At 37.5% G+C, this 13,827-nt stretch overlaps 1 protein-coding gene across 1 annotated transcript in view; it reads right to left on the reverse strand.

The window, feature by feature from the left end:
- traf3ip1 (TNF receptor-associated factor 3 interacting protein 1) overlaps nt 1-13,827 on the reverse strand; it is an 87,407-nt gene that overhangs the window by 19,867 nt on the left and 53,713 nt on the right. The window contains exons 12-13 of the mRNA XM_052024855.1: nt 9,114-9,150; nt 8,107-8,183 (exon numbers count right to left, since the gene is read on the reverse strand). Of these exons, the coding sequence (XP_051880815.1) occupies nt 8,107-8,183; nt 9,114-9,150 (114 nt within the window). The remainder of the gene's footprint in view (nt 1-8,106; nt 8,184-9,113; nt 9,151-13,827) is intronic.

Raw genomic sequence — 13,827 nt, forward strand, 5'->3', positions numbered from 1 at the left:
CAAAACCGTAAATGGTACTCCAAGTGTGGTCATCAATGACTTATACAACTGCAACATAATGTCCCAACTCCTATACTCAGTGCCCTGACCGATGAAGACCAGCGTGCTAAACGACTTTTTCACCACCCTGTGTTGCCGCTTTCAATGAACTATGCACTTGTACGCCTAAGTCCCTCTGTTCCATTACACTCCCTAGTGCCCCACCATTCATAGTACAAGTCCTACGCTGGGTTGACTTTCCAAAATGCATCACCTCATACTTGTCTGTATTGAAATCCATTTGCGACTCCTCAGCCCACTTACCTAACTGATCAAGATCCCCCTGTAATCATAATATTACCTTTTCACTTCCATTCAAACCCTAGTTAACCTCCATGCTGTATACATCTAATAACCTCCTGCCTTGCTCTCTTGACACTTCCAGTTGCCAGGTAATCTTGTCATAGACTTTAGTAGTAATATTAGTGGACTATGAATTGTTACCATCAACAAAAGTGCATTACCTGGTTTTCATTAGCAGGTAATAAATTACAAAGAAAAATAAGCATCTCTCTCCTAGAAAAGAGAAATTCTCATCCATGTTATCCAAACATTAAACTTATCAATGCCAACATGTTTCACATTACTAAGAAAATCTAGGACTGTATATGGAAACCCAGATTATCGTTAGAAAATGCAGCCAAAATATTGAAATTAAAATAGGACACAATATACTTCCAAAAGAATTGATAATCATGGTGGAATATAGGTTCAATTTGTATGGAAAAGAGTCTGTGGTGCCATTATATTAAAGCAGACTAATTTTATTCAGTTGCATTTTACATTGAACCCTTTGAAATCAGGAAGGAAACAATCTGCTGACTATCCAAAAAAAAACACAAGTTTTCCATAATGAGGACCAGTTGTTTCCACCCAGAGAATTCCTAAACTTCTTTTAACAATTTGTTTAAAGCAAAATGGTCAACCCCTGACCAGTTCACTTGTACATGTTTTCTTGTTTAATCTAAGGTTTAGAAAAAAGAAAATTCTGGAAACACTCAGCAGGCCAGGCAGCATCTGCAGAAAAAATAGAATTAATGTTTCAGGTCAAAGACCCTTCTTCAGAACTGGGAAAAAGAGATAAACAAGTTAGTTTTAATTTTCAGACAAGGTTAGGGGAAGAGATGGTTAGGACAAAGGGATTATCTCTGATAGGGTGAGGCTATGCCATGGGACAACTTGTAGTGAACTTCTGGTCAAGCGGATTAATGAGGACAGTAAGGGGTGGTAATACAAGCACAGAAGCATAATGTGTGGCAAATGGTCAGGCTAGAATAATGGGGAGAGCAAACACTGAGCCAATGTCACAGATCGATGACTTAAGAGTAGGAGCAACCAGTTCTGATGCAGAGAGAGAAGGCAAGTACCTGAAGTGGGAGAATATTAAGTCCAGAAGGTTGTAATGCACCCAGACAGATGTGCGGTTCTTCAGGCTTGTATTGGCCCTTGTTATAACCGTACAGGAAACCACAGATGACTCAGAAAGGAAGTGGGAAGAAGCATTAAAGTGGCAAGGTGGAAGCTCAAGGTCACCTCTGCAGCTGAACATAGATGCCCCATAAAGCTGTCACCCAATCTACATTTGATTTCTCCAATGTAGAGGAGACCATGTTGTGAGCACTGAATGCAATAGATTGGAAGTAGTACAAGTAAATCACTGTTTCCCATGGAAAAACTGTTTGGGTCCCTGGATGGTAGGAAGTTAGGAGATGAAAGGACAGGTAGCAAATCTCCTGTGGTGGTCTGAGAAAGTCCTGCAAGATGGGGAGTACTTGGAGGAGACAGAAAGTGGACCAGGGAGTCGCAAAGGAGAGGGTCCCTTTGAAATAAAGGGGAGGTGAAGATGTATCTGGTGGTGAGATCTTGTTGGAACTGTCAGATAATAGAAAGGATGATCCATTGAATGCAGAGGCTAGTGGGGTGGAAGATGAGGTCCAAGAGAGCTCTATCCTTGCTCTGTCCAGGAGAAGAGGTGAGAGTGAAAAGGTAGGCATAGCTTGAGCTAATGAGAGTTTCCATAGTTACACATTAAATCTGAAGAAAGTGCATGGAAATTGAGAAGTTGTTCAATATGAGCCATACAAATGAGAATTGGATAGACCTCTGTTCAAGAAAGACTCGTTTATATAGCACCCTTCTGGATCTCAGGATGTCCCCAACTGCTGAAATACTTTAGATGTAATTAGTACTGAAACATAGCACAAAGCAAAAGCCTTCAAATAGTGATGTGATCAAGAACACCAGAAGGACTGCAGATGGAATTTAGATGAAAAACACAATGATGCTGGAGGAACTCAGCAGGCCAGGCAACATCCACGGAGAAAAGCAGGCGGTCAATGTTCCCGCCTGCTTTTCTCCATGGATGCTGCCTGGCCTGCTGAGTTCCTCCAACATCATTGCATTTTGATAAAGAACACTGTTAGGTACTGGTTGAGGAACAAACATTGTCCAAGACACCAGGTATAACTCCTGTGTTTTTCTTTGAAACGTGCCCAGGGGTTAGTTTTCATCTACCAGAAGAAGCGGACTGCACTTTGTTTAAAGTCTCATGTGAATGACAGTACCTTCAATGGTCCCTGACTCCTGTATAGGAGCATAATCCTAAATTTTGTGTTCAAGTTCCTGGAGTGCAACTTTACCCAAAAGGCTCTTCTTAAGAGACAAGACTGCTACCAAATGAACCAAGGAAGTCATTACACATAGCCAGCAATTTGGTGATTCCCAGAACACCAAGTTGTTGATTTAGTTTCTGCTGGATTTGGTAAATGTCTATGAGACGATCAGGATCAATAAGAGGGGACCAACTTTTTTTTTAAGAAAAAGGGTGCATCCAAGCACGTAAAAAGAGCAGACTCATCCTATCTCATGGAAAATCCCTCTCAGCCCCTGAAAAGCAATCAAGCAGATTCTAGGAAACAAAAGCACCTGTACAATTATTTCTGTTAAACAGCCTAGTTTAACATTCAAGTTGTGTTCTACTCAAGAATTGTTTAAGTTCCTTTTTGAATGTTTTGCAGAAAATACATTTTCACTGATAATTTATTCCAGAGGTCAACAACCTCTTAGAATTGAGTTTATTTCCACATACTTCTAACTTTTACTAATACCTCTGTGTTCTTGTCACCCATTTAGGTAAAGCTACCTTGTCTCATGAATTGGAATCCCTCTATAATTTAAGGACTTAAGCATATCACCCTGAAGTCATAATGTCAAAGGTAAAAAAGAGTTTCAACTCTTGAAGCCTGGGCACACTTATAATTTGTCATTAATTGAAAGTGAACTTTTCCTTGGCTCAAATACTCTATGATATGACACTGCAGCAAGTGAGCATGATCCCAGATCTGAGCAGATATAGTTGAATGGATATAGTATAGTTGAGTTCTATAGTTGAATAGAATCGCCTCAGCCCAAGTGCACAGGACTACCTTTTTAATAGTAACAAATTAAAACTATTCTTTGCTCAAATATGATTTTCAACCAACTCTTCATCTAAGTTCTTTGCCTATCTCTTTGTCATCTAAAAACTTGGGTAATGTTTCTCAGATGCCTTTATCACCAATGGGCCCAAAGTCCTCTTGTGACATGTTCCAGGCAGAGCTTTAATAGCTATAATAACTGTTTCAGTTACAAATGCATCCAATTTTATATAAAGTCTAATATCACCACACAAGTCCCACAAGATCCAACAATCTGCATTAGCAGGCTTATATGCAGTAATTTAACAAAACATAGTTGATTGTTTATTTGAACTTCAACTGAGTTCCCCATCATTATTGCAATCTTTTTCATCATGAAAAAATAGGAAGTATTTTTTCAGAACTCATCGTGACATTTTCCAATGGACCCTGATTTCTAACAATCCTTTCATGTAACCAATGGGCTTGTAATTTACTGGTTCTGACCTATTGTTTATTTTTAAAAACAGAAAACAATTCCATATTTTGATGAGCAACTGAACATATGAGCCAACAGCAATCTGCTGTAATATTGGTTGTTAAGAATGGACATCCTCAGCACAACTAATATAAAGCGGCCACGAAATTTCCATGAATGTTTGCAGAATATACATTTTCACTGCATATACTGATAACTAATTCTGTGAGAAAAAAGTACAATCTAATCCAAGTACTTGGGACTCTACCCACATATTCTCTATAGAATCCCTCAAAAGGCTTTCCTAGCACCCTCCAAAACCCCACCACTAGAACCTTCTCAAGTTTATACCAATGAATATTTCTCCTTCTTGCAAGTCATACTCAGTGTCTATTTCCAGTCCTGTAAACTATTTTGGAAAATTTAACCTAAAATGTTCCAAGTAAGCCTTTTGAGGGATTCTGCAGAGGATATATCTGGATGCATCACGGCTTCGAATGGCAACTGCTCTGCCCATGACCGCAAGAAACTGCAGAGAGTTGTGAACACAGCTCAGTACATCATGAAAACCAGCCTCCCCTCCATGGACGGACTCTATACTTCTCGCTGCCTCAGTAAAGCAGCTGGCATAATCAAAGACCCCACCCACCCCGGACATCTTCTCTTCTTCCCTCCTCCACTGGGCAGAAGATACAAAAGCCTGAAAGCACTACCACCAGGCTCAATGACAGTTTCTACCCTGCTGTTATAAGAATGGTTCCCTAGTATGATAAAATGGACTCTTGACCTCACAGTCTACCTCATTGTGATGTTGCAACTTATTGTCTACCTTCACTGCACTTTCTCTGTAGCTGTGGCACCTTATTCTGCAATCTGTCATTGTTTTACCTTGTACTACCTCAATGCACTGTGTAATGAATTAATCTGTATGAACAGTATGCAAGACAAGGTTTTCACTGTACCTCACTCAGTACATGTGACAATAATAAACCAATTCCAATATGGATAGAGTCCCAATAACTCAGAAGTAACAGTAAAAGTCACACAAACATGAAGTTAAATTCTCTTTAATGACTGAAATTCAGCTTTGGGTTAAGTATCACAACTCAAATCTTTTGGACCATGGTAACACAATATATGATTTTAAAGCTGAGTGGAATCAATTAAAAGAAAATGGAAATATTAAACAGAAATTCCTTTCCTACTTTTAAAAGCAATATTGTGCCCCCAAAACCTATTTTTAAAAGTTCCATAATTATCGTAATCTTCATTTGAGAGGTCCCCAACAGCATTGTCAGGTTTCCTATTTGCTCTTCATCCAAGCTAACACTTAAGGTTGCTGTATTCATCTATTGTGTGATCTTGCAGCTGCCAGTACCTAACCTTGTAGCTGCAACCTCAGGAGCCAGTCTTTAAATGGATACCTACACATTAAAAGCAGCACTTTTTGCTTTTTCCAGTTATTTCAAAGTACTAAAACTTAAAGAATAGATAGAGACAGAGTAATACAACATGGAAACAAGCCCTTTGACCCAACTTGCCCATGCCAACAATGGTGCCCACCAAGCTAGTCCTATTTGCCCTCGTTTGGCCCATCTCTCTAAACCCCTCATATCCATGTACTTATCCAACTGTCTTTAAATGTTGTCATGTATCTGCCTCAACCACTTTCTTTGGCAGCTCATATACACACCACCATCTGCGTGAAGAAGTTGCCCCTCAGGTCCCTTTTAAATCTTTCACCTCTCACCCTAAATGTATGTCCTCTAGTTTTTAGTTCCCCTTCTCTTGGAAAAAGAGTATGTGTCAGCCTATCTATGCCCCTCATGATTTTATAACACCTCCATGAGGTCACCCCTCAATCTCCTATGTTCCAAGGAATTAAGTGCTAGCCTGCCCAACCTCTCCCTATAACTCAGGCCCCTAACTCCTGGCAGCATCCTTGTAAATCTTCTCTGCTAGAATGGCCTGAGTGTGCTCCCAAGGGTTCAGAAGTGTTTCAATAATCTGATGAGAACAGTACCTGCAGGAAGCATATTCTTCATGCAAAGGAGCTACAGAAGCACCACAAGACTACAGCCAGGTACTCCCTATAGGACCTTGCCTTAAGGACTTATACCACATGATTGCAGTCTCTAAATGTTTGGATTTTATGGAAGCTTGCAATGGGAGCAATCCCTCAGGCCCACTTTGCCTACTCCTGGGGGCTGAAGGACAAGTAGATGAAGTCTTCTCTCCTTGAAAATGGAGCTTGGGCGACCTCCCTAATGTAATTTTAAGCAGCAAACTGTGAAACGTAGAATAAATCAGTAGATTCAGCCTGGAATGCTCCCAAGGCTAGGAAGCCAAAAGTGACCAAGACCTTGATAACAAAAACCCCACCTGGAAAGAAGGGGTTACAACTTCTCAAGGTGGCAAGGAGCCCAAAATGACTTCAAGTTAAGCCTCTTTTCAACCACATCATCAATTTTTTTTTCAGCATTGTGAGAAGAAATTTCTAGACCATAATTTAATTTTCTTTTCCCTTGTTTAGTTTCGGATGTAGAATAGTTCTGGAGAGAATAGCTTCAGGCTTATTTCCTAGTTGTCGGATGTCATTATTGGAAAAAGAATACATCAAAATTTCCAATAGTAATGCTCAGAGGCAATTTTGTTTAAAATGTATAATAAAGTTTTTTTCAGGTTAAATGGTCTTGGATATTTGAAGATATTTATATTACCCCATTTTATTGTTCTTTTAATGCCATAAAAATACTTTAGTGTCAGCTTTGAATTTTAAGAGTGAACATCTTACTCTGTTCTTTAACAACAGCATCATCTAGAGGATAATTTGTGCGTTACGGTGTTTCACTGGGTAAATGTGAAAAGCTAGCAATTTATGTTAGATAAAATAATTTCCAGCCTTCTCCAAATAAAGCTTCTCATCTACATGGATACAAAGCAAACACCATCATGAAAGTGAAACACCGTCATTATCAAGATCCCTGAAACACATTTATACATATGTAATAAAAGCAAACAAAAAATTTAAATCTGCTACAAAATATTCCAAATTAGTAAAACAAATTAACATTTCACCAATTCTCTTCACTTTCATCCTGCTATTAAAATGATGAAGGAGTTAATTTAAGAGGAAAATTGCTAGGCATCAAAATACTCTGCCCTAGCAGGTTAGGCACAGTACAAGTCAATGCAATCTCAGAGGACCATCACTTCCTGCACGGCTTATTTTCTCTGTACAAACACAATCATTACTATCTCAGAATACAAAAAAAAATAGATTTGGATCAGATTTATGGTACAGAACACATTAGCAGAGGCCAGACAAAAAAGTTATTTGTTCTAGATAGATCCGTATCTCTGTTCTTTTGGCTCAAAAGCATTCAAACCTGCTGCCCACAAGATTAATTTCTCCATTCAGATAAGCTATAATACTATAAAGGGTACATTATAGAGCATTAATAATAAAAAATGTATGCATACAATGCCAATAGCTTGTTAACTAAAATGCATGAGCTTTAATATCCGATTACAAGAGTGCAGTTCCTTTTAAAACCAGAAAATTAAGGAAGTCACATGACTGCATCTTTTTCCAGATCTTACAAAACATAATTGAGTGACTTTATAAACAGTACAATTGGGAGAGCAATGCTAACATTTGTCTTTAGATTTTTATTTAACAGTTATCTGGTCAATCTGCTACAGAGGAAAGAGCATTAAATTCATAAAGTTCACAAGTTTTCTTTTGGCCCAGTTAAAAGTTAGAATTTCTACATTAAAGCCAGAGAGTATTCTTAATAAAGCAACTGATCACATGCATTGGATTTTATATTTACCTTTATCAACTGCTTGATAACATTTGAGGAAACTACAGTATAAACAGAAGTTAGCACCATCTATGAAAAGTAATTCTTTGTACGAGCTCATATTTGTGTTATAAACAAAACACATTCCTCCTCACAGAGCACAGAAGATAGAACTCAATATTTTAAGTATGATTTAAAAAAAGAAATGAATAAAACAATAGATGTACTGTGAATTGCAGAATTAATGTTTAAAGCTAAACCACAACAGAAACAATAAACATGACTTTCCATCTAAACCATCATAAAGTTTGCAGCATTTAATTATTTAAGTGATTGCACCAAATTATAAAATGGTCAGAACAACAATAGCAGAACAATGTTTCTTTACCTGATCTTTTTGTTTTGTTACAGACTTTGAAGATTCAAAATCTTTCTTGGTTTCCAAAATCTTCTTGACAAGTCCACCTTGATGAAAACAGATTAGTCTTGTGTGTATGTGTTGATTGATAAAATTTACAATTTTTGTAAAATTTGACTGAGAGAATTGACTTCCTTAGTTTGGGAAGCCCAGAACAAAGGGAAATAAAATTAGATAAACCATTTGTGGGATCAATCAGAAAGCACTTCCCCAGACAAAGGGTTATGGAAATCAGGAATTCTTTTCTAATAGACCATGGATACTGGATCAATTTGAATACTGTAAGATTCAGATGGTTTCAATTTTCATAGGCAATATTTAAACTTATTACACCAAGGAGGGTTGATGGAATTATGATACACACCATCTTAACTTCCCCAATCAAATCACCTCTTTAACTCCTACATTCAATGGAATACAAGCTTAATTACTGTAAGCTTTCATAATTTAACATTTTTAGGCCTGATAGCCCTAGGTTTGGTGCTATAAGTGAATTATACACTAGATGCAGTTCAGTCAGAACCTTGTACAATTGTAATGTAATTTCCACCCTTTGCCTCCTAGCTCCTGAGGGAAAGGTCAACAATCTAATACCCTTCTTAAATTATTTTCTTTATCGGTCTCTGCGCTTTAGAGATTCCATACTTAGGTTTTTAAATCTCTCTATAAAATAAATTATACCTTCATGACCATATACCCACCTACATTGAACATTATCAATGAGACCTGCACACTCACTAAATACAACATTTTCACTAGCAATTTTCTGCTCCCATCTATCCACACTGTTTAATACTTAACAAACTTAGCAACATCCCCAAACTTAGATAGAATAGCTGTCTATCCTTTCGTCTGAATATAGTTTAAAAAAAAGCAAAGAGCTGAAGCCTCATTAAAGATCTCTGCATGACACCACTAATAAAGCAAAAGAAGGGAAACTATGACATTACGGAGCAACACGTATTAGTCACACATACCATGGTCTTCACCATCATGCAATTCCATTGCTGCCACCTAGAAAATAAAAACAGATTTAAAATAAATCCAATTAACCATTCTCTCACTCCCGAGCAAATGGTAATGTTTCTTTTATGAATAGTGTGATGATTATTAATATTTTAAAATACTTAAAATCAAGTACACAACAAACAATCAACCAATTTTCACTGTATTATCATTGATCCATTATTGTAGATCAATTATTTTTCCGTCTTCTAAGTTTAAAATTATTTTGGGTAAACAATCCCCGTATTTAAATGGCTCACTGTAATAGGAATAGGAGGTAACATTTTAAAAATTTCCTCTAAAAATAAGAGTTGGAGACGTTCCTTCAATTAAGATAATCATAGAACATTTTACTGTTACAGGCTGGGAAGATCTATGTCTCCTTGCTCCCACAACCCCATAAGAGAACTCTTGTCTCACAAAAGGAACAAAACAAAATCACCCAGTTTTTTCTGGTTCCTGATTGGCCTGCTTATTGTACCACAAATACTTGAACATACTGGTCCTGGGTTAAAATTGCAGCTGAACTCTAATGATGTAACTGGAAGTGGATATACATATTTAAAGAATGATCCTTCTATCTACCAGCACAGGTACTCTTGCCTTCTCAAAGCAGGTTAAAACTGCAAATCACAAAGTAGCAGCCTGATCAGTGGGCAAAGCGACTACTACTGTTTTAATTGGTTGCCCAGTTCCTGTCAGGTGGATTAGGTTAAAACAGCTTTAAATGGAGAAATTATATTAAATGGAGTAATTGCAAACAAATAATAATAAATTACATATTTCAGTTTATTACATAAGAGTTCAGATTTCTCTCAATGTTATGGTATTGCAATTCACTGTTTTGTTAACTTTTCATGAAAACTATATATCAATAAATTTACTGTAACAATAACCAGTTAGAATATAGTTGAGCCTCTACAAGCATGGGGTATTTTTTTAAATTGCAAATCAAATGAATACTACCATTTATAATCACACCTGCAACAACACTAAAAACGTCAACTATTTTCATTTTAACTCATGGAAACAATGATACCTGTACTGAATTCTGCATAAAAGTAAATGCATGGGCAACTCAATTTTGAGATCCTTGCTTTACTCTAATCTCATCTAGATCAGCCTATTTTATATCTACCTATCCCTCTAATAAGTAGATTGGATTAAAGAAAGTCAGTGTGTATCAGTTATTCCACTAAAATTTATGTAAGACACAAATAATCTAAGAGAAAAAACAGATTGCCAAGATTGTCACTTGCAAAAATAAAACATTACAAATTTCAATTTGAGTTTTGCAGGCTTTCAGTAGTTGAAAAGGAATTTAAAAATTATTTCTATTGGTCAGCCCTGGGTCATAGAGCTGGGTAGGAAGGGAAGCTAGGAGGGAGGAGGATGGGGAGAGGTGGAAATTGCAAATTTTTGGATATAGATTTCTGGATACCATCCAGATTTTATTTTCTATCATCTCTGGTTGCAGCTGTGTGATTATTCTTTTGCTATAGTTATAGTCTGTATTTGCATTCAGTCTCACTGTTTTTTTCTTTTCTCACTGATATATTTTCTACTTTGCTATCATTTTCATCCACTTTCCACATGCCTACATTTTTTGCCCCAGGTTGATTCCTGGGACAAAAGGGTTTGCTTCTGAAGAAAGCTTGAGCAGACTGAGCTGATATTTATTGGAATTTAGAGAAGGGAGGTGAACTTACTGCAACATAAAATTCTGAGGAGGCTTGACAAGGCAGTTGCTAAGAGGATGTTTCATCTCACAGGGGAACATAGAACCAATATGTATCGTTTCAGAACTAGTCCTTGCCTAGTCAAGGCAGATATGAGGAGGAATTCCTTCTCTCAGAGGGTCATAAATCTCGATAATGGTCTTACCAGAGAGCTGTGATAGTTGAATCACTGACAATAACAAGACCAAGACAGACAGATTTTTGGTATCTCGCAGAGTCAAATATTATGGGGATAAGCAAGGAAGTGGAGCCAAGGCCAAGATCAGATCAGCCAGGACCTTACTAAACAGTGCAGTAGGTTTGAGGGACTGTACATCCTACTCCTGCTCCTATTTCTTATGATCAGAATCATTTGAAATGGTAATAGGGAAATGCAAGCATAAATTCTGGTTCACAGGATTTCTAGTTGGCCGGCAATTTCTGCACCTGATTTCATACCGTAGCATCATAAAATCCTACTCCTTGGGAGAAGAATATTTGGCTTCCTGTACCCATGCCAGCCTTTGAAATGGCTGTCTAATTTAGTCCCACTTGCTCCACTCCCTCCCAGCTGACCATGAAGAACTGATCCTCTTCAAATATTTGCAATTAGATTCATTCATCCTTTCAAGTACTACATTCCAGAATTTTCCCTCTGCCAATTATTTTCAATCCAACACCTCCAGTCACCAAACTATTTGAAAGAGGAAAGTAGTTTCTTCCCACCTGCTCCTTTTTTAAAAAATTTTATTCACAGTGTGGTAACAGGCCCTTCTAGCCCAATGAGTCCGCGCCGCCCATTTTAAACCAATATTAACCTACCCGTATGTCTTTGGAATGTGGGAGGAAACTGGAGCACCCGGAGGAAACCCACGCAGACACGGGAGAACGTACAAACTCCTTACAGACAGTGATGGGAATCGAACCCTGATTGCTGGCGCTGTAATAGCGTCGCGCTAACCGCTACCCTACCGTGCCGCCCTTTTGAAACACTCTTTCTGCACCTTCTCCAGGTCCATGACATCCTTTCTACAATGTGGTGTCCAGGAGTGTACATAATACATTAGCTCAGCTTAACCAATCAGTTGTTAATGTTTAGCTTGACATCCTTGTTTTTGGATTGAATTCAATTACAAAACCAAATTTCCATGTGTTCTCATAACAGCCTTCTAAATGTACCTAGTTATCTTTGAATATTTTTGTATATACACTCTGCCACACTCAGATTTAAATTGCACTGCCTCTGTGATATCTCACACTTCATTGAACTGAATCATTATTTGCTTTTAATCCATTCTCTGAGTGAGAAACAACTGCTTTAAAGTCCTCTACACTGTGAAATCTGTATTTGAACCTGGCTTTGACTGATGTAACTGATTGGTGTGATGAACCTGCTTTTCACGTAAATTCTAAGTGAAGTAAGCATAGGCAGTCTCAATCAATTCCTTCAGCTTGTGGACCCACAATATTTAATGTCAATAGGACTGTAACTAGTGCAGGAAACTAGAATATCAGAGTGACAACACAGATGGCATTTTCTAAGGTCAGGGTTAGAACACATCTACTGCAGCAGAGTACAGAGAGTTTTACCTTGCATCTGCTCATTCTGGACTGCAGCTGCAAGCATTGAAACTCATCACAGAATATTACAAGCTCCTCATCTTGGGAAAAGTGGAAAAGCAGGTCATTCACCATTCTAACAGGTCAATGTTAATTTGAAGCTAGATTTACCTTATTGTTTGGGTTATTAATTGTAGAGTCATAGAGTCATTCAGCATAGAAACAACCTCCTTGGTCACCAAGTCCGCATCAACCATCAGTCACCCATTTACACTAATCTGACATTCCCATCAATTTTCAAGATTCTACCACTCACCTACACACTAGGGTCAATTTACAGCAGCCAATTAACCTACCAATCCACACATCTTTGAATGTGGAAGGAAACCTACCTGGAGGAAACCCATGTGATCACAAGGAAAATGTGCAAACTCCACACAGACAGCACCCGAGGTCAGGATTGAACCCAGGTTGCTGGAGCTGTGAGATAGCAGTTCTACTAGCTGCGCCACTGTGCTGCCCTAACAGTAAACGCTGATTTAATGTAGAAAAGAAAATGTTATTTATTATAGGCATATATTATTATATTCCAAATAGATAACTGCAAATCAACCTAGAGTTCTAACGTCTCAAAAATAATTCAACGTCATGCTCAGTTTAGGAATACCATTGAAGCTGTTTAGCTGAATCACTGCTGGACTTTTTCTATTATTAATAGTGTGAAATTCCTGTTTGCTTTCAGTTCAAGAAGTCAACATCATGAGTCTTTTTACACGATTCTCTTTTTCAGGGCAATGAAAGAATCTGTACAAGAATTTTTTTTCCCCCAAAATCAAACTAAATTTTGCTACATTTTCATTACAGATTACAGATTCTTCATTACAGATTTAAAAAAGGCATGCACTAAGTAAAGAAAAAAAAATCCCTTGCAGGATATAGATTATATCCAGTCCTTCACTGTGGCTGACAACAAAGAAATAGTCTGAAAATGCCCAACATCTGTTTGTTTTTATCTATAGTCTAGCTAATTTTCAGAAATAAAGGAAAAATTAAAATCTACAGATCTTCAGCAGCTGTGCTTTCAATAAATACCCAAAAATGTGGTAGAAAAAATATTAATTTTAATCTAAAAATTGTTAACAAATACACTGTTTGGGAAAACAAAGTTTCATGAAATAGGGACTACATAAATAATTCTGAAACAGGATTTCACAATTAATGCTTTAGCATGCTCTAATATATTAATATTAATGATAATAGTGGTTAAGTTGGCAAGCTATATCAGATTACTTTGTCAGAGGAATATGATATTTATCTTTTCATGTCAATGACCTTACATCAGAACTCTTATCCCTCTCTAGTAGCATCTTAGGGTTACATTTTGGAGACTCCTGGGTCATGGTCAAAT

The sequence above is a fragment of the Pristis pectinata genome, chromosome 1 (assembly GCF_009764475.1).
Source record: "Pristis pectinata isolate sPriPec2 chromosome 1, sPriPec2.1.pri, whole genome shotgun sequence".
In the NCBI taxonomy this organism is placed as follows: domain Eukaryota; kingdom Metazoa; phylum Chordata; class Chondrichthyes; order Rhinopristiformes; family Pristidae; genus Pristis; species Pristis pectinata.